This window comes from Anser anser (assembly GCF_964211835.1).
Source record: "Anser anser genome assembly, chromosome: 22".
NCBI lineage: Eukaryota > Metazoa > Chordata > Aves > Anseriformes > Anatidae > Anser > Anser anser.
Genome location: NC_139743.1, coordinates 3,657,069 through 3,682,898, shown reverse-complemented (window position 1 = coordinate 3,682,898; position 25,830 = coordinate 3,657,069). Strand labels below are relative to the sequence as shown.

At 44.8% G+C, this 25,830-nt stretch overlaps 3 protein-coding genes across 9 annotated transcripts; 2 read left to right on the top strand and 1 right to left on the bottom strand.

Annotated features, from left to right (window-relative positions):
• Positions 1-933: 933 nt before the first annotated feature.
• CD3E (CD3 epsilon subunit of T-cell receptor complex) lies at positions 934-12,207 on the bottom strand. Of its 4 annotated transcripts, none has more exons than XM_083808523.1 (8): positions 7,617-7,776; positions 7,385-7,499; positions 5,915-5,935; positions 5,614-5,634; positions 4,908-5,096; positions 3,877-4,029; positions 2,843-2,889; positions 934-2,487 (listed from the first exon to the last, which is right to left on the bottom strand). In XM_083808523.1, exons 2-8 carry the CDS (start codon positions 7,467-7,469, stop codon positions 2,431-2,433), a joined length of 573 nt encoding a protein of 190 aa, XP_083664649.1. In that variant the 5' UTR covers positions 7,470-7,499; positions 7,617-7,776; the 3' UTR covers positions 934-2,430. The 4 variants fall into 4 exon arrangements, with proteins under 4 accessions (XP_083664649.1, XP_083664647.1, XP_083664648.1 ...); XM_083808521.1 differs by lacking the exons at positions 934-2,487; positions 7,617-7,776 and adding exons at positions 8,400-8,543; positions 12,077-12,207 and having other exon boundaries at positions 2,543-2,889; XM_083808522.1 differs by lacking the exons at positions 934-2,487; positions 7,617-7,776 and adding an exon at positions 12,077-12,196 and having other exon boundaries at positions 2,543-2,889.
• Positions 12,208-12,261: 54 nt separating this feature from the next.
• Positions 12,262-17,837, top strand: MPZL2 (myelin protein zero like 2). The gene is made up of 6 exons (XM_083808519.1): positions 12,262-12,395; positions 14,233-14,399; positions 15,033-15,243; positions 15,483-15,627; positions 15,971-16,058; positions 16,573-17,837. The coding sequence occupies exons 1-5, from the start codon at positions 12,341-12,343 to the stop codon at positions 16,029-16,031; spliced, it is 639 nt and encodes a 212-aa protein (XP_083664645.1). The 5' UTR covers positions 12,262-12,340; the 3' UTR covers positions 16,032-16,058; positions 16,573-17,837.
• Positions 17,838-17,863: 26 nt separating this feature from the next.
• MPZL3 (myelin protein zero like 3) lies at positions 17,864-25,723 on the top strand. 4 transcript variants are annotated; one of them, XM_083808509.1, is made up of 7 exons: positions 17,864-17,957; positions 19,042-19,208; positions 20,213-20,423; positions 21,075-21,240; positions 22,083-22,140; positions 23,164-23,334; positions 24,146-25,723. In XM_083808509.1, exons 1-7 carry the CDS (start codon positions 17,906-17,908, stop codon positions 24,170-24,172), a joined length of 852 nt encoding a protein of 283 aa, XP_083664635.1. In that variant the 5' UTR covers positions 17,864-17,905; the 3' UTR covers positions 24,173-25,723. The 4 variants fall into 4 exon arrangements, with proteins under 4 accessions (XP_083664635.1, XP_083664634.1, XP_083664637.1 ...); XM_083808508.1 differs by having other exon boundaries at positions 17,933-18,054; XM_083808511.1 differs by lacking the exon at positions 23,164-23,334 and having other exon boundaries at positions 17,933-18,054.
• The last annotated feature ends 107 nt before the right edge of the window (positions 25,724-25,830 follow it).

Sequence of the window (25,830 nt, the reverse complement as noted above, 5' to 3'; positions counted from 1 at the left end):
TTCCATCGGCAAAGCCACCCGAGTAGGACCTCATTAAAAGAAGCAACCATCAGACTGCCTGGTTCATAGCGGTTTCATGGCCATCAGACCTCAAAAACATGTAGCAGAGATGTCTGTCCACACCCAGACAGCAGGAGAAACCCCCAGCAGGGCAAGCCTGCCCTGCGCACATCAGACAAGGAGCAGGGGCAGCATTTACAACGGCGCTGGCTGTGGGAGGCTCCACGCCTCACCCCTGGGAGGACAAAGCAATGCTCGGAACGCAGCTAACACAGAGGATGTTGTCGGTGGATGTGCGCTGATCCCACTGAGATAAGGAGAGCGTGGGATGGCACTGGTTGGGGCAAACACTAGGGAAGTATAAGGCCCTATAAAAGGGAGAAGCACCAGGGTGTAGCTCAAAGCAAAGTTTGTACACCCGGAGCGATCCAGGCCTCTCACATCCCATCCGTGGCAGTGGTCCCCATGGCTAGGCTGAGTAAGCTTCCCTGGAGCAGTGCTGATTTGCAAAAGATGAGAACCTGACCCAGAATAGTTTCAGAGCTGCTGGGGGTTAGTGCTCTCTGTATCTTGCAATCTCCCTCCTTGATGTTTAATGCTTTGTATGGTAAACCCAGCTGTACTGCCTTTAAACCACATCCTGCAGGGTAAGTACAGCAGTCTCAAGCATGAACTTCGCTGGGGTGTTCATCTCCCCATGCCGAAACTCTAGGGCTAAACCACCCCCAACCCCCACCACTGCTGCTGTTTCCTCCCTGCAGAGCTGTTGCTCTCTGCAGAGCAACAGAAATGTGGCTTGCTCAGCCAGCCAGTCTCAGGCCAGAAATGTTCCCACACATTAAGCATCTCTGCTCCTTAAGTTACAACCTGTCCCACTGCTGCTGCTTTGGGAACTGCGGCTCTTCACATCACGCAGATTTGGAACTGCTATGCTGAGTTCAAATAGGTTTTCTTTAATAGAAGCATAAACACGGGAAATCTTTTCAATGCATATCTGGAGGTTCGGTCTCCCATTTTATTAATACATTGCAATTTTTAAATGTATAAAAAGAAAGCTGAAACACCTTTACCAATGGCAAGGCAGCCTGCCATCTTTCTAATAGAGCCCAAGCAGAACTCAAGTGGAGAGAGAAAGGGCAGCCGACAAGGACAAATCATGAGAATCTGCAAGTGACAATAGTTCTGGAAAATGAAACTCCAGCAGCAAATGTACTTGTACAGCCTTCGGGGCACAAGCCGGTCAAAGAAATGTTTTTATCCTAGACTATGCTATCCTAGACTACACTATACAATATCAGTAAAAACGGAGTCCTTGAAGTCTCTGGGATGAGAAGGACAACACAGCAAAAGAGTTAGATGCTCCCTTGGATTTTATGGGTCCTGAGCATTGCCTCTGTGGCCCCAACACGTTCCTTTCAATTCCAGCAAACAAGCTGCTGCAGAACAGAGTGCTGCTCCTGGGGCTGAGCCAAAGGGTCTCAGTTCTAATCTGGGCAACACAAAAATCCCTGCTGTGCTGTCTCAGTCAGACTGCAGAGGTGATACTCATTGATTGCTAAATGGGGGTCAAATCTTAGCTGTAATATCTAAGAGCCCTATAATTTAATAGTAACAAAGATCTAACGCTCAGCCAAGCACTTTAATTTCCTAGCTGGCTTTCAGATGACATGGGAAGGTGCCAAATTCCTGTGTGACCCATTAAAGATGTCCAGACAAAGGTCTGAAACACAAAGGACCCTGGATGCAAAGGGGTACTCAGCCCCCCCATTTCCCCCAGAAGGGCAGGGGGCTGGGCGGGCCTGCTGGCATGTACTGGTATAAACGCTTCTCATTTTTTTTAAAGGAAAACTTACTTTTTTTCTTTTAACTGAAATATTTTCATTCAAAGCAGCGGCCTTGCTATGAAAATGTACATTTTCTTTTTAATATACTGACTGCCTCTGTTCCTTTTCGTTACAGTCATGGGCAGCAAAAGCTAAGAGCCTGAGAGCAGGATAAGGTCAGAGGCCAGTCGCTCTGACAAGGACCCGCTCTTCACCCACCAGCTACCCAGGAGGCACAAGGAGCAAGTGGAGGCACTCGGGGCAGAAATGAAACCGGAGGGAAAATCAGAGCATGATACTGGAGCAGAGAGGGAGGAGGACAAGGGGAAAGGAGGCCAGGAACAACGAGTGAGGCTCCAGTCCTTTAATGAGAAGGAAAACTTCTCTTGCCAATAGTCTCATTTGTTTCTTATCCCTAATGTCAGACTGAAGGAACATCTTGGGGTGGGACAGCATAGGGCAGCAGGGCGCCTGTCCTGTCCAGCCACCTGGCTTACCCCCAAATGCCTGGGCCTCAGCAGGCCTGCAGAGAACTGGTAGCAAGCTGGGCAGAAGCACGCGACTCCTCTGCCACTGTTTTCCATCCAGCCTGTCTTCTGTGGGAATGTCAGAAGCCCCTGGATTCCAGGCCTGCATACACCTCCCGCTGGCCTTTCCGGATGGGCTGTGGGAACAGCAGAGGTGTTAGTTCAGGAATCTTTATTCATATATCCTCAAACACTCCAAGCTCTTGGTCGACACAATACTTAGGAAAAAAACACAACAGAGAGACCAGGTACAGCGCTGCTTTGGCATTGTGCAGTCTGCAGGAAGCTGCAGTTCTGCTCCTGACTCCCCGTGTCGTCACCAAGAGAAGGGGCTCCATCCTCACCACCTTTTTCTTCCACCCCCTGGAAAACTTGGAGGTGGACTGGATGCTTCTCCAAAGGAGAAACAAAGGACAAATGCTACAGATTCCTAGCTCTGGCTACCCTTCCCCAGCCCACAAAGAGGTGGAAAAAAAGGCAGGTTCTCCATACCTCATAGTCTGGGTTTGGAACGGGGGGAGGACGCTGCATTTTCTGACCTGCAACAGAGGCAAAGAGGGGTCAGCCTTGGTGATGGTTCTTTTAACATATCACGATGGACTTTCACAGAGTTGATCCCAGGGTAATGCATACCATGGGTAACATTGTATGGCTTTAATACGAGCATAAAGCATTTAAAGACCCACTGCTGCAGTCAGGAGGCCTTCTGATCACTTAGGAGGAAATCCATCATTCTTCTTCAGGAAGAACTACTTGAAAACATGACAGCCCCATGACCACAGGCCCAGGCTACAGCTCCACAAATGGCTGGCTACCCGATCTATATTCCCCTGGCTTGGCAAGATGCATAGGTGTGAGCACATCACATTTCTGTCAAACCCAACACACAACAGGCACAATGAGCATACAGTAGGGAATTCAGACCTGCCGAAAGATTTATATCTGCTTTGTGGGTGCTACGGAAAAAAATGGCAACGTCTGATCTGCACAAAGCCAGGGTGGTGAAGTCACTACCCTGCATCACCTTGCCCCAGCATTTATAATCTACGAGCCCCTCTGCTGGACTCACTGGGCCACCAAACCGTGGCCTCGGAAGCCAGGAATTCAAATGTACAACTTCAGTAAGACCATGATTTTGATTTCATGCCTGAATGCATGCCTGATTCTGGGTCTTTGAATGCCTGGGACAGCAGCTGAGTGGGCCGGGGTCAGGCTGGGTCGGCAGGCCACACTCACAAGCTAAGCATCTGCTGTACAGTGTTTGCTTCATCACAAACTCAGTGCTGCTTCACAGCAGGCTGGGAAATGGTTTCCTATGGGCAGGAAGCCTTTGACACAACACAGCAGCCACACCTGGCCCCTACAGAAGGCTGTCCAGAGCAACAGATGTGGCTATCAGGAGTGGAGTTTGGCAAGGCCTTGGGGACTTGCGGGGAGCAGAGGATTCTCTCACTCAGCAGGGGAAGTGCTTCGTTTAGCACTTAGTGGACATCACAGAGAGCAGAAACGTCTGAAATAGCTCTTACCTCGTGGCCGACTGCCAGCACCAGCGCTTGGTCTCCCCTTCCTGTCTTTGCTGAAATAGTAGACCAAAATCAGCACCCCAAGGGTGATGAGAAGATCTGCAATGATGATCCCTGTCACAGTCAAGGTATCCAGCTCCCTACAGTTGGTGCACACTGCCAGGAGGAAAGACAAAGGTGCTCAGAAGCCAGGTACCCCATCTTGTCAGCAGAGGGCTAAGGGAAAGGCTACAAATCCAAGATGTTAGTCAAGTGCTTTCTGCTCACTATGTCTGGGCCTTACGTATCTGTTAATGCTAGCAGAAAAGATAATGGTTCTGAGTGAGGAGTAAAGAGCAAACAGAAAGGAAGGAGGAAGGCACAGACCATTATATCCCCTCTCCGTTTCAATCTGCATACGGTCTCGGGGATCAGTGTGTGCAGTACCTTCACTACGCTCTGCTGTTTTGCATGGCCTGAGCAAAGCATCTCCTAGAACATTAGTGCTCTTCTCATGCCTGTCTAGCCTTAACCCCTGCTGCCTTGGCTGCATTCTAAGCACTGAATGTAGAGCAGCTGCCCAAACCTCACCGGGCTCAGAGGCTTAAAACACTGTGTCAGGGCGGAGGTAAACTCTTCCTGGCTGCTGGGTCACAGAACAAGGCTGTGTGCTCCAGACTGGAGTTTTCCACTCTACAAGATAGGAAATGCCTCTAGCCCTTATGGCAGACTACTCTTGCCTTGTCACGTGGCAGAAGCTGTGCAGAAAACATTGTGAACTATGTATGTGGGAACCCCTGATATGAAACCATCTTGGGACTGAGGAGACCAGAAGGGAAAGGCGCAGATTGCAGGGAGATTCATTTTGCCAAAACTGTGCTTTTGGACTCTTTTATTGTCCACACAGAGCAGGAATAACCTCTGCAGAATAGCATTCACTCAGCCCAACAGCACTGAGAATCACGCCTCATCTCTTTTAACATTTGTCAGTGAAAGATGTAGGCTTTACCTCTAGCCCATGTAGATTCTCATAGACCAAATGCTTTTTCACTCACCTCTGGCCTTCAGGTACATTTGGATCGTCTTGTCACCTGATGTACAACTCAAATTGAGAGGAGAACTGTCATGATTCTCTTTCACGTACGTATTGCCTTGAGCCTCTAAACCTTTTGGACTCCATGTTATTTCTTCAGGCAACGGGCATACGACTGTCACTGTGGTTCCAGAAATATCCACCTGGAATTCTTCGTGGGAAGATGGGCCAACAAGAAGGGAAATCATCGTTACAAAGAGCTTCTGGCAAGCTTCCCTGCCCACCCTTGATTCCACCACAACAGTTTTCTCTGCTCATTCTTTGACTTTACTGAACAATGTAAATTCTGTATGTATGCATTTTCTGCATGCACATTTACTTTTAGTTTTTAAGCTCATCTCTTTGCAACACTAGGCAGTATCAAAATACCATCACAGAATGCTCAGCTTTATGTTGGAGTCTGTCCACGCACCACTGATAGTTTTGTTTATCCGTGTGTTTGCTGGTCCCTGCAAATATCCAACCCTGCTTGAAGACCACTAACAGCAACTAGGGGCAACTCATTATAGTTGATTTCTCTGAACAGTGATGGAAGTAGCAACTAAGAAACAGGAAATGTTTCCCTCCCAATGCACTGCTTGAATTCAAATATTTCTAGTCCTTGCCTGTGAAGTTTTATATCATACCATATTAGAATGAATAGAAGAATGCCAGTAAAATACACTTACCCTTCAGTTCTTCATCAGTAACTGCAGGAAACAAATAGTTAGTGTTGGCAAATCAGCCCACAAATCAGCCCACCCAACAAGCCATTGCTTACCACTCTCTGAAAATGCCCAACCCTACTTCAGGATCACTAACAATAATTAGGGACAATTCAAGACAGCCAGTGAACAGGGATTTTTTTTCCTATCCTACAATATTTTTATAATTCAAATACTTCCGTTTGACTAGGAGTTCTCACTTGTGAGGCATAGTTGGTCTTTTTAGCATAATAAATTGTTAAGAATGCTGGTAAAATACACTTACCCTCCTGAGCTGCGGTGCCAACTACAAAAGAAAGAAAAACATGTGTTAAGCAAATTAGCCACTGATATCATATACCTTTCCTGTTTCAAGGATATTGTTTCTGAATTCAGCTGCTTGAAAGACATGTTAATACTCTTATGTTTGTGCTAAATAAAACATTCTGTTAACTGAGACAGGATGTTGTTTTAAAATGAAGTATTTTTCTTTGGAAGCCATTTTTAACATAGAGTAATGCAGAACAGAAATTTGAATGATTTTTGAGCCTGTTTAGAAAAAGATTTATTGCACAGAGTACACCCAACAATTTTGCTTTATCACCATGGGCCAAGGAGTGCTGGAAAATCATGCCTGTTTTCTGCAGTGAGAGCAGCTGTGCTCTACAAGAGTATGCCACTGGTAGAATGGAGCCTGATGCTCGATTTAAGTCTGTAAAGAGATTTGCCTACATGATTTTCTCTCTCTTTGTAGGAAACAAGTAGCCCCATTGAAGTCTGGAGATGAAGTATTATAAAAAGTTTTTAGGAGATCTGCATTAGACTTGTGATCTGCTTTAAAGATATTTGTTGATAGAAAGTAACCTAAGTAAGTAAAGGAATGAGGTGTATTTAAGTGTTTAGTGCTGTTGTCTCAATCCAGGTAATGCCTGCTCTACAGTAGGAGCTACTTATAACAAAACTGTAGATTTGAAATTACACAGGCATAGGACTTGGCTGGAGAGAAGGCTATCTGATGATTTTTTTCTTTGTATAAAATCAATTTAAATTTGAAAAAGAACAGGACATTGCCAAACCAAATGTTCTCAGTTTTCTCAAAGAATAGCAGTTGGTATTTACAGCACATTGGCACAGGAGTTGTAGTCTTACAGCAGTTACCTTTTAGTTACCTTTCACAATTATCTTTCGTAGTTACCAGCTTCTTTATAGCCTTTACAGATACTCCTCATTTCATCTTAAAACAGCTTTTTAAACTCTGGTCAGTTCAAACTGGTAACGTGGAAAATGCTGCCCCTCCCATGATATCACAGTGAATCTGAACACAGAATGGAAGTTATTCACCCTTGATCACAAAATGATTTAAGAAAAGTGCATGACTGAAGAGTAGAAATAAAATAAGAATTAAAAATTCAGACCCTCATAGTTCACGCTGCTGTGGAAAGTAGTGCCTGAAGTTCCAGCTCTTAATTTCACCCACCTTGTTGCATAAATTTTGGAGACCAGGTGTTTTAGTGCTAGCAAGCAAAAACTCCCTAGGGACCTTAGATTCTTCCTCTAGCCTGAGAGGGCTGAATTCCCATTTTTCTGTCCTCTGAGGGAAACACTCACTCTGGAGAGCAGCAGCTGTACTTGCCAGTTTCAGAAGATGTGGATGCATGTACTTTGCAAAACCAGCTGCATGCGCCCGTGCTTTCTCTGCTGCACCCCTGGCAGCCAGCCTTCGGATCCCAGCGGACTTCTGGCCAGCTCTACTCACCCACACACAGCAGGAGTCCCAGGAGGGGCAAGGACAGCTCAAACCTCATCCTTGTGTTCCTCCTTCTCTTGCTCTTCTCTACCATTGCCGATCAGATTGGCATCACTAAGGCTGGCTGTGAAGGAAGAAAGAACACGTTGGCGTTTCAAGTTCTCGCTTACAAGAAAGAGGCCCAAGATTTTTTCCTAGAATTGTGTACGGCAATGAATGGAGCAGTGCCGAGGAGACTCACTGTTTCCAGTGAAACCAGCAAGCAGCCAAGAAAGACAGAACGCAAACGATAAAATGAACCCAGTTCAGGAAGCGTGGAGGCTCAAAATGTCTTCCTATCACGTCATTGGCAGCAAGGGGTGGCTGCTCTGCGCCAGCGCAGTTGGAGACCTGTTGTAACTGCTTTAGGAGCAGCCGGAGAGATAAACAAGCCCATATTCATAACAACTTTTCAATATGAGTGTTTCTGAAGTTCAAACTGCTGCAAGCAACTTAACATACTGAGGGAATCAACAAAGGAACCAGAAACACTACAAGAAGCTCAACACCTAGAAACACCGCGTGGCCAGCAGTGCTCAGACACATCTGACTCTCTGTCCCATCGGAGGTTTTAACAGAATCACAGTTTGGGTTGGAAGGGACCTTAAAGATCACCTAGTTCCAACCCCTGCCGTGGGCAGGGACGCCTCCAATGAGACCAGGTTGCTCAAAGCCCCATCCAGCCTGGCCTTGAACAATTCAGGGATGGGGCAGCCACCGTTTCTCTGGGTGACCTGTTCCAGTGCCCCACCACCCTCATATAAAAAATGTCTCCCTACTATCTAATATACCCTATCTATCCTCTTTTAGTTTGAAGTCACTACTCCTTGTCCTATCACCCCACACCCTGACGAAGAGCTTGCACTGGCTCCTTTCAGAGCTTTTCTGTGGACTAACTCCGACTTTAAAAACACGAGTCAAAGTGACCTGATTCCACTAGAGGGGGCTCCTGCCCCTGCCAACGTGCCCTGCTCAGCATGCCTACCTCTGCAGCCTGCGGCGGGGAGCTTTCTCCTTGCAAACTTGGGCTTCAGGCAGCGAAGGCCTCCTCGGGCTGGGACCTTTCCAGGCTTTGCAGGGACAGTGGCAGGCAGAACACACTGTCTTTCTGTTTTCCTGTGCTTGAAGCCTACAGAGGTAGCAGAGCTGCTATTAACGGTTGCGAGAGTACTGGGGATTTTTAGGGCACCTGCCCAAAGCAGACGCTCAAGGCAAGCCAAAGCTTCCCCTTCCACAAGGGTGCTCTATGCTTCGGCACCTGTCGTGCACATCTCAAGGGACTCCAGATGGATGGAGCTGGCTTCTTGCTCCTTCCCAAAAACGTGCTATTTAACGACATGGCTAATGATAATGCTGTGGGCCTTTATTTAATTTATTGAGGAGCTCCACTTAGTTGTCAGACTTCCTTTTACTTAACTTTGTTTCAAAATGAAAAATAATTACATTACTAGTAATGGTGCCTGGGACTTGGTGCTCTGTTAACAGCTGGATTCAGCACGTTTTGAAACAAGATGCTGAAGGTTAGTGAAAGATTGCAAGTGAAGACTGGAGGAGACCCTCGTCCCCAGTGTGTGCATTAAACAAATGTGGTCCTAACTGAGAGCCAGTGTTGTTGTTCAGTGGCCAAAGGGCAGCGACAGCGAGAAACATACTTGTCCTACTGGACTCTGCACGGGCTGCCTGAGGATAAGAAGTTGCTGCTACGCAGACAGATGATTTTACGAGGTGCCAGCCTAGTCTGCGGGAAAGTTGTGTAGACGACTGCTGGAATGAAGCACAACAAAAGGCCAAAGTGCTAAACTGGAAACTCCTACAGCCTGACTGCCTTGCCGGATGAGTCGATTACCTGTAACACAGATGCACTGATCCATGCGGAGTTGGGGGTGCCTCGGGCTTTTCTGCAGCGATCAGCATGTAATTGGTGGCATCCTGTGCTGAAGAAAGCCATGGACACGAAACCAGCCCAGTGGGACTGAGCCAAAATCGAATGACAGGCTGAGGAAGGGAGCTGTGGAGTCGTGCTGTTTAACGCTGCTCTAACCACACAATTGTGCTTCTCCTTGAACACGTGTGAGGGAAAGTCCCAGAACCAGAGCTGTATACTTAGCTCCACTTAGAGCCAACTGCTTGAGCTGACAGGTAGAGAAGATTCCTGAGAGATGGTCCCTGCACAGCCAGCCAGCCAGAGGCAGCCTGCTGCAGCTCTGCACTCTCCATGGGACAGATCTGCCTCAGCATCCTCAGAAAATGCTGCTGCACCACTGCACTAAGTATGTTTTCTTTCCCCATGGGACCACTATAAAAATACATTTTCAGACTAGAAGAATTGACAGCATCAGTTCCCCAAAGAACAAACTCTAGGAGCCATCATCAGGATCACGTTTCCCTGCTTCCCAGCAGAGTTTCTACATATGCAGTGAATAATTTCTCTCCTCCAAGGAGAGCCAGTCAAGACCCAAATATTTGATCCGACACCACTGCAATTACAACAGATCAGCTTCTTTCAAATCAAGAAAGTCTTGCTTGGAAAGCCTGGACCAGCCTCTCACACCTGAGCAAGAATCCAGTGGTTAAAAAACAGAGCCTGTGCGGATGTGCTTCAAGTTCAGACCTGAGCTGATGTTGCCGAGCAGCAATTACATCTCCTAGGACTGTTAGAGATCTGCAAGCTATTCAAGAATTCAAGTAATTCTGCAGAACAATCAACCATAGCAAGGGCTAAACCCCTCCAGCACATCCTACTTGAATGCATTGAAAATAATGCCCATGCTCTGATCATACCTGGAGCACACACAGCGAGGTCCACATGTCTGAGATATGTCAGTCTACATACAACATGCTAAAATGACGAGTCGTATGACAGACAATAATTAGTGCTCAAGATAAAGATCTCCTGGGCAGAAAAAGATGACAGAACTCAGGAAACATAATACACAGAGTTTATGTTTATGCATAAACCATAAGCATAAAGTTGATATTTTAAGCCACAGGAAGACTCCCTTTCTCTCCTACAGATTCTCTTCTTGCCAATTTTCCTCTTCAGAACTGTTTTTTGCACACTCCTTTTCATTTCTATAACTTCACTTCCTCCCACATCTTTTATCATCATAAAACTCCTCTTTCAGCAATATAGGAACCTTGGAAAGTTCCTTTTCATGCTTTCCAGTGCAAACAGAAAATGATCAGCTCAGTTGTGCACAAAACCCTCTAACGTCATTCCAGGCTAACTTTTAACCCTCAGTGTGACTGATGCTTTTTTCCACAACAAATCAGCTCCAGCAAACTGCCTGCTGAGCACTCTTACAGACACCTGAAAGAAAATCTGAAAACAGGTTGTATCCTCTGCTGGCAAAACAAACAAACAACAATAACAAAAACACAACCCAGCCTAATAAATGTTTACAGTGGCAATGAAAGAAATGGAAATGATGTTTTGGAATAGTAACTGAATGGAAATCTAGTGAGATGCAGTGATGAAGAGTTAACACAGGGCCAAATTATTCCAAGGAAAATAGACACGTGGTATCTCAGAGCTATTAGCAGAGACAAGATTCGCTGTGCTGTTCTGTGGGCAGCTTGTGAGACTGATGTCCTCAGTGCTTTTCTGTATTGCCAAAGTTTTAGCTTGAAATTTATAAGTTAAATATAGATTCAGTACTCTCCTCAGAAACTGCTGCCAGGATGTGATGAGCAAACAGGAGGAGAGATGTTTGCGTGGTTGCTTATTAGCAGGAATTCTGAGAGTCCTGCTGCTGTCTTCTGTCCATCAAAACCTTGTTCTGACCAGCACTGACACCTCAGTGTGTCCCAGGCAATACAAAACCTCCCGACTGCAGGCCACATTGCTGCATGAGAAGACTGCCCTCACTCTGAGCTCAAGGGAGCCCTTCAAAACTCCCAAATGTTAGTGGCATCCTCCCCCTTCCTGCCCTGGCATCCCTGCAGAGGCAATTAGCACCAGTCACAACTAAAGCTCCTAACCCAGGATGGCTGCTTGGAACGAGACCAAGGGTCATACACAAACACAGCCACAGCCAGTAGCAAGTTAAATGCTGTTATATGATTTATGGTCTGATAACACAAACATTCTGCTATTGCTAACACACCTGTACAACTCACTTTCATGCTCTCACAACATCCACGTGCTGCTGGGAAAACATTTTGTGTCCCACTGAGTTTCTCTAGTGCTTTGTGCTGCTTGTTAAGCTCAGTGGGGCTTCCCCAGCTGTGCCTGGACGGTCACTGGGCTTGACTCATATCCGATGTAGTTCTCTTTTGACTTTTCCAAGAATTTCACAAACACTAGTTAATGCAGTTTCTCCATTCTTCTGTAGGATGAAGATCACCTCAATTTAACTATAGGTATCTGTGTTGCAGTAGGACCCTTCCGCTCCCTGAATACATGCCCAGATTACTGCTACAGGCAGTCTGTTTTGGCCTTTTTTAATTTTAATTTTTATTTTTTATATGTACACTATTTGCAGGTTTTTATCAAACAAGTGGCCTTCATTCCTTCAGGCTACCTATAAATAACCTAGGGCAAATTTATGAGCAAAATTACCTCCCCCAAGAGGGGAGTGGTTTCAAGTGGAAGCTGGGAGGAGGGATGATTGCAACACAAAAGAGCAAAGGAATATGGGAGGCAGAAGAAATTAATCTTACCTTGAAAATCTCCCTGTTTTACGCACAAGTGATCTGTACTGCCTGGCCGCACCTTGCCTTTCATTGCATGGGCTGGGAGCAATCCGTGACTCAAACAGGAAAAAGCGCGCACGTTGCCTTGCAGCCCAAACCGAGGGAAAGGAATTTGCTCAACTGTCCCGAGAAGGCTTTGAGAAATTTGTCCTTCATCCAGCTATTGAGAGCCTGAAACAAACTTCTCTTCCCTGCACTGCTCAACCTCCAGAGTACGGACTTGTCTTCCTGATGCATGGCCTCACCTGGCTGGGAGCTGTGCTCTTCCTTGGGGTACAGCTCCGAGGTAAGGAAACCTGATATTGCCTGGCCTCAGTTGCCATCTTGACTTTCCTCTTCTCATCCCTTAATTATCATCTTCATTAAGGCAGTGACTTTGTAGGAGTCTCGGATATTTGTTGTGGACAATTGCTGCGATTCTTTTGGTCCTGGGTTTGCTTGCAAGTGATTGAATTTCTCTGCAAAACAGGTTTAGGTGTGTTTGAGCGGAGGAAGAGCACCGCTCTAATTCTGAGCTAAGGTTACACATCTTTGCCTTTCCTGCCTTCACTCAGCAGGAATCTGGACTTTACTCTCGGATGGTTGTTTTCTTTTTCTTTTTTCTTTTTTTTTTTTTTTTCACTGCCTTTGTTACTAGACAATCAGAGATTGTTAAACAGTTTAGATCCTAAGTTTATACAGTTTATACAGTTTAGACACAGCAATAAATCAGAATGACAGCAAAAAACTCACTGGAATTTTCAGTGGTTTATATCAGTATAACTAGAATCAAAATTTGGTCTGGGACCACCATGTCCTCCTTACCTAAAGGCATCAGCACCCATACTCTTAGCAATTTGTCTTGAAAAAAAATATTTTACACTTAGTTCCTACACTTGTTCTTTTTAAGAAATTTAAAATGAAATCAGGACAACTTAACACTTGGAAAAGAAACATGATCTCAGCCAATGAAATTTTCAAGTGTGAGCACCTGCAGTGGTTTGGCATTTCAAATATTTTCTTCTTTGGGAAAAGGAAATATTTGTCAAGAAATTCTTTGGCTATGAATTATTTTCAAATACAGGAAATGTATTAATTGTCTTTGCCATGAAACCATATTTTACAGCCCCAGATAAGCTATTTTTTCCCTGAGCCACACTGGGGTAAGTTAATTCACCTTCCTAAAGTGACAGGATTTTTTTTTTTTTAAGTGTTAGCATTTTTTTTCCTTCTATAAGTGGGTAAAAGGAAAGTAAGGGGAGTACATTATCAAGAACAGGGAAGACTGTCCCCTTCCAGAGCAGGAATAGCAAGATTTTTCAACTGGCACTGCTGTTTGGTGGAAATTATCAACCTGCTTTCCCTATAATTGTCCAGTGGTGTTATTAACCTTCTCAACAGACACTTCTTACATAAATAAGGGCAGTTTTCACCATGGTATTTGTGCCACACGAACTGATAATACAAAGTGTATAAAAGAAAGTTCTGGGATGGGAAGTGGCAACCATTCGTAGGTGCTTAGCAATGCTACTTGGAGGAAAAGAGCTGGTTTTCTGGAGAAATCTGGGTGGGGAATTGAGCGCAGTAGAGTGTAAATCACCTGCCGTCATGTGATGAGGACAAGCACATGAAGTTATACTGCATCTTTAGTGCTAATCAGAGCATATTGCAGGAGGGCTGCCATTTACAAGTGTACCTCCTAGATGTTGTTTGCTCATGCCTGAAGGAGACATTTCCCCCAGAAAACAAACCAATGTGTATTGTTCCTATAGGAAAGTCCCTCTCCGTGGTCCATTCTCAACTAGGTATCAGATCTGTCAGTGTTTAACTGTGCAGCCACAAAACTACAAAGGAAGCATTGTATCAGCAATACAGATGAAAGCAAACTCCAGTAAAACGAGCACTGTGCAACCTGCATATCAGCTGACAAAAACCTTGAGGCACATGGGATCTTTTGGATTCTGCATAAGCAGGACTACCTCCCTCAGTAATTAAATCTATGGGATTTGAATGTTATGTTAAACATTAATAAGGACAGATAAAGCAGGCTCCTGCGTAGATCAAACAAAGATAAGGATAAGTGATGATTTTACTCGTAAACAGTAGTTTTGTTTACCTCTAACCCCTTGTTGTTTTCTCTGCAGCACTGTGGCCCATCACAGCCCTCGAAGTTTACACTTCCAAGGAGGTGGATGCTCTGAATGGAACTAACCTACGTTTAAAATGCACCTTCTCCAGCAGCAGCCCTATTAGCCCACAACTGTCAGTGACGTGGAACTTCCAGCCTGAGGACCTGAGCTCTCATGAGCCAGTGAGTGAGACCTTTATGCTCCATTTCATTGATGCACACTTGCTCAAATAAACCACTCCTAGGGCCCAGCACTGGCTGGGTAACAATTTCAGGTGTTGGTGTGGGCAAGCACAGCCGAAACACATGAGTAAGTACATCTCGGCCCTTTTCTCTGCAGTTCATAAGGATTACTCTAAGCAAGAAGTTTTGTTTACAGAACCTGGTTCGAGAAACAATTTTTATGTTTAGTTTTGGGAAATCGTGGTTAAAAGATTTGGGGCCTGATGAAACTGTACATGTTTACAGCTGAATCCTGTCTTAGTTAACATCTTGCACCTGACGACTTATGATTTTCTTTGGCCAACGTGGCAGGGTAAGCAGATCGACAAGCACTGTAGTATAACTGAAATAACACTGAACACAGCCTAACAAAGCCTTAGGCCTGCGCAGGACTGAGATCACATGGCTGCTGGAGCAAGGGTATGATCTTTTGAAATTGCCTCAGAGTTCATCTGAGAGAAACTGAGCCAACTCAACTCTCCTTATCTTAGGCCGTGTGTCTCAGCTGGTGCCACTCCACTTTCACGTGCTGCTTCCATCAGAAACACTGCACAAGCCACAGGAATGACAGTTTACTTTCTTTCCTTCTTGTAGGTATTTTATTACCTCAAGGAGCCCTACAAGCTGTCTGCTGGACGGTTCAAAGGGCGAGCCACTTGGGATGGGAATATTGAGCGTTATGATGTTTCCATTGTTATCTGGAATTTACAGCCCACTGACAACGGGACATTCACCTGCCAGGTGAAGAACCCACCAGACGTTGATGGCACAATTGGTGAAGTGCGACTCAGAGTTGTGCAGAAAGGTGAGAGGCCAAGAACCCCACCAGAGGTTATGAGTTTAGCCAGTGCAGAACATCGGCTGGTCTTCCTCCACGTTTGGAAAAATGTATGGAAGCAAAAGCATTATAAGGAGAAAGCACGATGAAAGTTCATGGGTATAACAGAAAAAGGAGCTTAAGAAAAGGTTATATTCGTGGATACAGGTACCCAGCCTAATATCAGCAGCCCTCAGTGTGTCCCTCTTGTGTTTTTCTCCATGCAGTGCATTTCTCAGAAATCCACTTCCTTGTCATCGCCATTGGGTCTGCATGTATTCTGATGATCATTGTGGTGACAGTTGTGATTATCTGTCGACACCATCGGAAGAAAAAGCAAGAGAAGACGACCGAGGTGTCAGATACTGAACTGTAAGGACAAGGGGGAGAGAGAAAGGCTTCTGGGAAAGAAAGCTTGTCAAATGTATCTTCATGGCCACTCTGATTCATTGGCTTGGACCCTACACTAAGCATCTACAATGCAAACTGCTAACACAATTAGCAGTAATTGGCTGCTTACTTGCAGTCAGAACAGAGCCCCAGGCTGAATGAAGTTTGCAGTCTTTGTTTTGCTCTTGCCCTTTAAGGTGGCTCCTCACTCGAGGAGGAGACTGCATAACTTCTTGTTTTATGTTATCTATGTTATACATAACTCAGAACCTGACTGCTGCTCAGGATATCTGATGCTGTTTTTTTTTTTTTTTTTAAATAATAGTAGAGAAAAGGAGAAGCTGAAGATCAGAGAAGAAAAGGAAGCCACTCCATTAGAAGACTAGAGGTCTTTGATAGTATATACAATGCAGGTATCTATTCAAACATTCTCTAATTAATGCTTTAGTGTTACTTAAACATTTCACTTCTGTTCACAGTCAACAGGCCATGGTAGCCATGAACATGAACAACTGAGACTATAGTCACATTTTGCTCTTGAGGAGCCTTCAGAGAGAGACTGACAACTGAACAAGCAGTGGCAACATAACTGCCTCTTAACCATAGGAGGGATTTCTCCACCTTATTGTTGAGGATCATTGTAGGAAAGCCGTTATTGCTGCTTTCCATAGCTTGTCTGCTTTGTGGGTGGAGAAATGAATTAATTTCCTTTCACTAGTTTTGAATCTATTTTTGGATTCATTTAATCTTTATTTTAAATTGCTACAGGAAGACTGAAACTCTTTCCAGATTTGCTGGCTTTGCTGAAACAGCCTAATTTTTAATCACTCAGTTTCTGAGGTCGGCAGATGCCTCTACTATGTTTATTTTCAACAATAATCCTGAGTAATCAATCTGTTTTGTTTCTCTTATAATCTTTCTTCTTAGGTACTTCTGAAGCAGATGGCGAGAGCTTGTAATTTTGGATGTTAGAACAAAGCTGAATTACAGACGCCTGATGCTGCAAGTGTGGTATCCCTGCTCAACCTGAAATTCTTGCAAGAAAAGAGGGTGACATTAACATAAGTTGTAAAGTGTTATTTCCTTCATTGAAGCAAAACAGGAGGAACTTGCCCCATGAACAAGGAAGTTTACTTAATCTTCACAGCTGCTGAACGTGAACAAATTGGCTCTGAGGATGAAAAAATCACAGAAGTCAACACAGTCAACAAAATGCTAAGACAGCTGACTGAATATTTGCTGTGTCTGAGCAGACACACTTGTGCACCTTAAAATTTGGAAGGTACATTTGTGGTGCCCAATTTTTCCACCCTCAAAAACCTGTTTGATGTCACTAAAAGGAGGACTCGCTAGGTGAGGGATCAGAGGGGCCGCTAGCTGCTACAACCTTTATTGTCTGTTTGCTACTTTAAGCGGAAAGTCTTTGGGAATGCATGCTGTTTCTTATTAGGGGTAACATTTCCCAGTGGGTGTGTTTTTCATGTTGATCTTTCTCAACTTCAGTACACTTTGTAAATGTGACAGCTGAAAAGGCTGCCTTCCAGTGCGCACAGCGTGGCCATGTGCTTTGGCAGCTCCCCTTCTCCCACTCCCCTTGTCCTGGTGCAGCCCAGACTGCCCTCCTTTCCCTCTGCTGCTCCAGTCCTGCTTCTCCCCATTATTCCTGGTGGATGACAAGCTGTGAGGTGCAACGCCTCTTGCCCTGACCCAGCAGACCTGCACACCCCACTGCGGTGCCCTGGGACGTGGGCTGGCAGCGGCTGCGCTGGAGGCTGCCCCAAGCAAGTGATAATGGTGTGCTGCCACACTCAAGTTGAATTCGAAAACAGCACTCGGTGGCTGCTAGCATTGTACCAGTCTTCCAAAAACACTATCACCAGTATTTCTCTGGATGCTGTTTACTGCCCCAGGCTGCCATCAGCACACCTTACTCCTGTGTTCAATCTTATTTAACACATACCCTGTACTTCCATTGACTTAATCAATCCAAGGCAAATGAAGCCCCAAATCATTAAAAACCACTGAGCTATTACTGTATTTAACCAGCGCTAAAACAAAATATCAGCCTGTTTGTTTAAAGACTAACTTTATGACTTTATAACTCTACCTGTAATGTGCTGGCCACATTATCTGTTTGTACGATATTACCTTCTATTTTGTTCGTCATAAATAAACATGGTTTGTGGATAAAAGCGAGCGTTAATTTTTCGGTGAGCCCCGCTGGGCCCTGTCCCCGGGTGCGAGGCGAGGCCCCGTCGCCATGGCGACGCGGCGCGGCCATCTTGGGGCGGCCCCCGCCCTCACCTGGGCAGGTGAGCCGCCATGTTGCGGCGCTGAGCGGCATGCGGGGCGGCGGGGCGGCGGCCGCCGGCGGCCTTCTCCTCCCGCGGGGGGCCCTGATCCTGCTCGGTAACGGGGCCGGGGCGGGTTTTTCTGCTCCTCCGGGGGGGCGGGGGGGGGGGGAGAGCTGCGGAGGGGCGGTGTGGGGCCGCCCCCGGCCGGGGCACGGCGCGGGTCGGGGCTGCGGGGCTTGCTTTCCTCACCCTGCGCTCTGCCCTCCGCTCCCATGCCACCTTATTCCCTTCTGCTCGGTACGCTTGAGGTATTAACATTTCCAGTTGGCAAGAAAAGTATTTTTTTTTTCTCGAGACGCTATGTTTTGTATTGTTTGAATTGAATATTGGCAGAGGTGTTTGCAGTACTACAAACTTGCACAGGAATTGGCGGCGCTCGATAGAAATGTGCGCCTGCTATCGTTCAAGAGTCAGCTGTGAAAATTAGAGCAGAACCTAAGGCACGGTATCGCCCTGAAAGTCTTTGTGAACTGGAGCCGAAGGTTTGTGAAAGGGAGGATTCGGGCCATGCTCCTGCAGGGCAGGCAGTTTGCCTCCCTGGCTGGGGCATCGCAGCAGGGGAACGAGGCGGGAGTTTCGTGACATGCTGAAAACGAAAAATTAAGGTTATTTACCATTGCAGTATGCCTCGTAACCCAGTGCGCGTGCAAGTCACTGGCTGCATCACTTTGGGGGTAAGGCACGCTGAGTCAGAACTACCTTGAGGTAGTCTAAAGCTAGCAGGTTGCACTTCCTCAGAGGGCTGGTTGAATTGGTTTCTTGCCTCTAAAACTTCCTTACCTCCATGTCTAAAATTCTGTATGCTTTTGGTGGTATTTTCAAGATAAATACTTTTCGAGGCTAATTGCAATCCCGTAGAGAATAGGTTAGGGAAATGATCTGCTTTGCTTTGGTTTCATTATGGGGGTGATAGTCACTACTGTGCTTCACTCTTCAGACTGGGGTTAAGCTGCACATCCATCAGTATGTTTGGGGCATCATCACTCCCGTGCCTCACAAATAACAACAACCTAATCCTTGTCTTTTGTGCTTGTTCCAAAAGGTATCTGCAATGCTTTTTCCCTGGATATTAAAGCCAGTTCTAAAGTGCGAGCTTTCGTTGGTGAAAAAGTACTGCTGTCGTGCACGTTCAAATCCATTTCTCCCATCACTGAGAGTCTGACAGTGGACTGGACGTACCGGCCCCTCACGGGTGGTCACATGGAGACAGTAAGTGAAGGAGGCAATCTTCTTCTAGTGAAGATTGACCAGGTCTCTGTATATGTTGAAAATCTGATGGTATTTTTTTCCCGTTTGCCCTGCTATGCTTATTCTGCCCTTTGAAGTGCGGGATTCTGCTCGTTGCCTTCTTTCCCATCAGAAATTGCTTTAGTGTTCTTTGGGCAAAAAATTTTCAACGTAAATGTGTAGTTGCACAGAGGTAATTTTGTAAACCTTTGGGTTTTGACACAAGCACTGCATTGTACGCTACAGCTATACGTAGAATGACTGTAAAACATTTGAGTGGGAGCTTTCTTGAAGGCAGCTATACCCTATTAATTCTGTGATGCAATGTACTCCTGATTTTACCTTGGAGTGCTAAAAACGTGTGCAATGACACTGAAGACAGTGATGGTGACAGCCTCTGAGGTTTATGGGCTGCTACTTGTCTTGGCAGCAGCACTTTGAAATGTAAGCATAAATACACAAATCAAAAAGGCAGCTGGAAGCCTCTCATTCAAGGCAGAAACAGAAAATGCGTATCTTTACAGTTTACCAGTGACTAACACTTCCTGAAGAGTTTGAACTCATAGTGGTATCCCTGTATCTGGAATAAAAGGGTGCTGCCCGTATGAAATCAGGTCTGCTAAGTCTTCACTGGTAGGGCAGGAAGTGCCAAAGTGCAGGAAGCAAATTCTGAAGAACTGCCATGCTCTGTCTTGCGTGACACAAGGAACATACTCCTCAGCTACAGATCTGCTGAGGGGAACAAGCTGGTCAGAAGGGTGATGATGACATATGTCAGTGCCATGGCTGGTAGATAAAAGCTTTGGAGTTCTAATGAAATGGGACAGATTTAGAATTACCAGATAGGAACTTGGAGAGTCTCCTGTGTGCAAGCTATTCCTTTTGACTTGTTAGTATGTCTTCCTTTACGTTTACAATCCAAAAAGTAGTTTGATTTCTTAGAGGAGTGTTTTATTACAGCAATTATTGTCTTTCCCTTCTTTTAGATTTTTCATTATCAGTCAGTTGCCTACCCAACAACAGTGGGAAAGTTCAAAGACAGGATATCCTGGGTTGGGAATGTTGCCAAGGGTGATGCTTCCATCGCTATCCAAAGCCCTGTGATGAGTGACAATGGGACGTTCATCTGCAGTGTGAAGAATCCTCCAGATGTTTACCACAACATTCCCCAGACAGTGCTGATAGTTACGGAGAGGGGTAAGCCTCCATTTCATGGCGTGCTCTCACCTGTGTGATACAGCTGCATTGTAGCTTCATCAGAACCTTAAAAATCTGAGCATTGCACGTGAGATTGGTTCCCTGGATTTCCATGTAAGAATTACAGCAAGAATTACCTCAGCCCTTCTTTCTTTGCTAAATACGTAGAGAACCACTGAATTTATTGGGGGCAGGAAGGGATGAAGGAAGCTGTGCTGATAACAAATCAAAAATCAGTCCTTGTTCACGAATTCCAGTCTCCAAATATTGCGGCAGTAGAATAAGTGAGATTTTTGGGAAGTACTGGTCTAAAAATACTGTCACGCCACAAACGCTGATTCTTAGTAATACTTCGTTTCCTTGTCTGCTCTGTGTGTGAGAACTACCCCGAATCTGAAGTTTGGACACGCTGACAAAGCTATGTCATGACCTGCCCGCCTTTGGATTTTTTTGCATATAAAAAACATCCTACTGTGTTGGATATGTGATAAGAGTCCTACAGAGTCCGAGACGAGTTGTTTCAAATTTACGAGCCCTGGGCTGTGTATGAAAAGGCTCTCAGTCCTTCCTGGATGAATGTTTTTCACAGAGACTTAAGAAAGCAGTATTTTACTACTGTTACAGCTGGTCTGTTCTTTGTCTATCCCGCAGGCCTTTCCTTCCAGCTGACTTCAGCAGTGCTGCTGTCCATTTTAGTATTTCTCCCTTCCATCATTGTGGTCATTCTGATGTTGGTGAGGTTGGGAAGGAAATCTGGATTGCTAAAGGAGAAAAAAAAATCTGTCTGCAAGAAATCCTCTATTGAAGTGTCTGATGAGTAAGTTGTGTCTGGAACCTAAAGCCTGTTTTTCCACCTCGGCCTGTTGACACCGGCCAATGATTCTCCCCAGTCCTTCATTTCATAGCTGTCAGCATCTGCAGGTTGGCCACTGAGATCTTCCTCTCTATGAGCATAATTTAGCTAGTGAGTAGAAAGCTTTGGAAAATCCCTATTTTGGAGCATGAAGTAAGTGCAGTACATCCCTCTTTCTGTCAATGGTGTGAAGCCACGAAACTGAAGCAGTTAAGGATTAGGTAGTCTTTCACTTCTGCAGTCAGATTTATTTTGCTTAAATCAGCAAAAGATGTTTTGCTTTTGTGGGTTTTACGGGTTGTGTTTTGGTGTGTGAAAGATCCGTAGCAACGAGACAAACCGAATAATGCTATCTGGTTCCCTCAGTGATGGCCTGAGCACAGCTGCCAAGTCCTGAACAGGCTCTGGAGACTGGATTTCCATCTGAATTGGAGAGGATTGTGTGTTGGGAAGGGTCCGCATGGTGTTGTAGTGACAGCAGTAAAGCCACGCTGCAACTGCTGGAGTTGCACCTGTTTTTGCAAATAATTCCTTCTGTGCTAAATTCTAGAACTGGACTTTTAATACAATGTTTTGATTTATTGTAGTAAGATTTTCCAGCCAAAAGTCACCTCTTGCATTCTTCATGGCACTTGTTGTATGAAATGTCTGCCTTTGAAAAAAGAGACCTGACACTCTCAATTCTTTTGGGGTTTGTTATGCAGAGCCACAGTTCAGTGTGGTAGAAGTAGAATTCGTAGTCCATAGGAGATACTAGTGTGTGGTGGTGGGGAAAAGTCCATCCTCATCCTGTGTTTGTTCTCCAGGTCTGAACACACAGACACCTGCTCAGGGCGACTGAAAGCCTGGTGTTTGAACTGTGTGGTAAGTGAAAGTTGGTGTTTTCATAAGTGGTTTTGTTAAGATCAGCGCTCAGAGGAGGTGCAAGAGCAGCAGGCAGAGCTGTTGATAATTTCTCTGGGCTTCAGAGAACAGTCCCATTTGGCTATGCTTATGCTCCATGGTGATTTCCACATTTTGGGTATCGGGTATAAGAACCGCTGGTCACACTGCGTTACTGGTAGTAGGAGCAGTCCTGAGATCCCCCAAACTGTTTTTTTTTCATTTGACTTTAGATGGAAGCTGACATTTCAAGACGAATATTAAGAATTTTAAGTGCTAACCACTGTACTGTGTAGTTTCTATCAGGCTCTGCATAACCAGTTTGGGGTCTGACAGGGCCATGGTGAGGTGTGGAGGCAGTAACGCTTCTATACCCTGTTTCCTGCAAGGATGGTAGGGTGTTGCCTTCTGTCTTTCTTACAGGTCTTCCTTAGAACGTATTGATCACAACAGAGTCCTGCTGAACTCTTGTGGGTTTTGTGTTTGTTTTTGTGGGGTAAACACAGTTTAGTTTGTTTGCTTCGTGAAATGGGTGGTGTTCTCTAACTCTGTTCACTTGCTATGCCCTAACAACAAGCCTCTGATAATCCGATGTGTTGTGCTGGAACTACTGGATGTTTGCCATCTGCTGTATTTCTTGTGCAAAATATATGTCTGAGTTGTGTGTGCTAGCATTAGCAGCCACAACACTGAGTGTGACACATTCCAGAGTAAGCTCACTAATATGCATACTTGGAGAGTGTGCTTGTTTTTTAACCTGGTGTCCTACAGAGCAAGCTTACCACAGATGCAGCTTTACATCTTTTATACGCAGTCAGGAAGTATGTTAAGGAGGATTTAAATGTATTGCTTGATTCACTGTTCTAATGCCAGTGATTTTAAAATGTAGTAAATGTATGAGCTTTCAGACTGATGTGTGCTGATTGTTTCTACGCTTTAATAGATATAGAATGAAGAATGAGCAAATATACAATTTATGTATGAAATATTTATAATTCTTCACAGCAGTTACAAAGCAGCAGTATTGGCAACAAGAGCTTTGAGAGACGCAGGAAGCAGAAGATGCTTTATTCAAAAGAGAGAGTTGCAAAGGGAGGTGGAAAGGCTGTTGCAAGTGACGTGCTGGGGAGCAGGGAGGTACCTTTGCTTTGTTGCAAGTGGAGAGATTGGGAAAAGGTGGGAGCTCAGATACAGTGAGACATGCTACTAGATGAAGATTTTAAAGATTGAAAAATGTTTTCTCATCCTTTGAGAGCAGGCAAACTTGAATGTAATTCTGGTGCTTTTGCGTTGAGTAATTTGTCATTGGTTTGATACTTTGTTCTGATATTCATCTTAACAACTCTCTGAACACTATCTCACTCACTATACTGAGTCTACTTTTTGAGGTTTCTGTAAAACACTTCCTCATGCTTAATACTTTACCAAATAGTTAAAATAGCGAAGTTGATGAAAAATTGTTTGTAATTGAGATTACTGCAAAATTGGTAAGATTTCCCATATAGGGCTCGTATGTTTGAGCTTCTTTCAAGCTGAGGGCTGCAGAGCTGGGTTCTGAGGATGCCATCAAATCATTACTGTGGTTAGAACAATAGATGATGGGGATCTGAGAGTACGTGGTTGTTCAGAGCTGAAAAACCCAACAGCTTGTTCTGCTCTGGATCTGCTCTGCAGGAGTTAGGGGTGCATTTTAAGAAGACGTCTTTCTGCACTTTGTCTTTTGCTTAAGCTTTAGCTGCTACTTCTTTTAAAACAGATTACGTGTGTTGATGCAGTGGCAATTTGTCTGTCTGTGGTAAGTCAAACGGATTTAGCTACAAGTGTTCATATAACTACAAGTCCTAATTTGTTCAAGCACACCAGCAATTTGGAAAGCATTTATGCTCTTGTCTGAAGCCTAGCAGACTTAAATTTTTTGTCAAATTTCATTACTTGTTTCATGTCTTTGTACGTAGTCTCAATTTCTCTCTTCATACGCTCTCTTTAGGACACAGATGAGGAAGAGCCGTACTGATAAAAGATCAAATTTATGGATAAAGAACAAAATTACAATGCTGAAAATCTTGGCTAGAAAATACGGAGGCTGCTGGATAACCAATGCAGATTGAAGGACCTGTTCTCATCTTGGTATATGGGAATAATAATGCTGATGGGATAATTCACTCTTACATATTTCAAAAATCATTATTTTGAGCTTCTTTTTAACTTATTGGGGGAGGTGGGGGGAATTTTCCTGAAACCTCCCTTCTCCAGTGCCTACAGAAACCTCGGTGCCTACAGCTGTACAGCCTGTTTCCTACCAGCAGTCTGACAGTGTTTGTCTCTTAGTTTACTTCCTAATTTGTTTCCTCTGTGGTTGGTGATATCCCTCCTTTCCTGCACCCTTGAATTCAACTTGCCTGAAGAACAGACTACTCCAGAGTGACACGTCAGCTCTGTAAGGTGATCGTCGTCAAGCACTGACAACATATTCTTCTCATTTTTTTTGCAACATACTAGCAAAGGACTTAAAACAGCCTGATTGAGTTGGTATATGGCATCCTTTGTCTTGGAGCAAAGAGAACCTACTGGTTTTTAATTGCTTCTTGGCTTGATCTACCACTTAATTACAGGATCACCATTTTGTTCCTACTGTCTTCTTATTTTAAGTTGCCATCTGCACAGCAGTGTTACCTTACATTGTTGAGCTTAATCTTTTTACTTGAACAGCTGCGTTACTAGGTACATCTACTTGCAGACACGAAGCACAATTCATATACACCTTATTCTTTTTAAATCAGAAATGCAAATGAGGACTCTGTGTCTGTGGAAATGTAACCCCGTCTACCTCAACTACTGACTCAAGGAATCGTGCCAAGGGATGTTTCATGTTCAGAAGAACTGTCTTGTTCCTCCCCTCTTCTAGTGAAACGGTTCATTTTTGGGAAACACTTAAACATGTGTCATTACTGCCCTGTAGAAAAGAGACTACTTTCTCTACCACCAACCTTGCGCAATAGCGTATAGCAGGGAGCAGCGGAATTCATAGAATGGCGTTCTTCATGGGAGAGGTGCTCCAGTCCTCTGGTCATCTTTTGTGGCCCTCCTCTGGGCCTGCTCCAACAAATCCACATCTTTCTTGTGCTGGGGGCTCCGCAGTCTGGGTGCAGTACTCCGGGGGGGCTCTCACAGCTCTGTTCTAACACCTAAAGAGCTGCTGGTTTTTTCTTCCTTTTGGTATGTGGCACCAATCAAATAGTCGTCTTCCATATGTTTCAAGTTTACTGGTGGCTTTTATGTGCCGTTGCCAATAAATTGCATTGTTTTATTCTAGACTTTGTTTGGCTGAGTACAGGTGGATATAGTTGAACGTGTAAAACTGCCATCGTGTTTTGTTGCTTAGCTATAAAACCTGCCATGGGATGTTGGGAAAAGGTGTACTGAGGCCCCCTTCAGCAGCTCAGTGACGGCTGCTGTTCGCAGGTGTGGAGTTCCTGCCTGCAAAGCAGGTTAGCTGTAGATCTGTTTCTTCAGATAAAGAAATTTATTTTTCTCCTGTCTACAATAAAGTAATATTTAAAAAGGTTGTGCTCTGTGATGACACAATGTTTCTACAACTAAAACTGTCCTGAGAAAGGATGTTGGTGGGATCTGCAGCCTAGAGGAAGTGGCTTTATTGTTCCACTTTCGGCC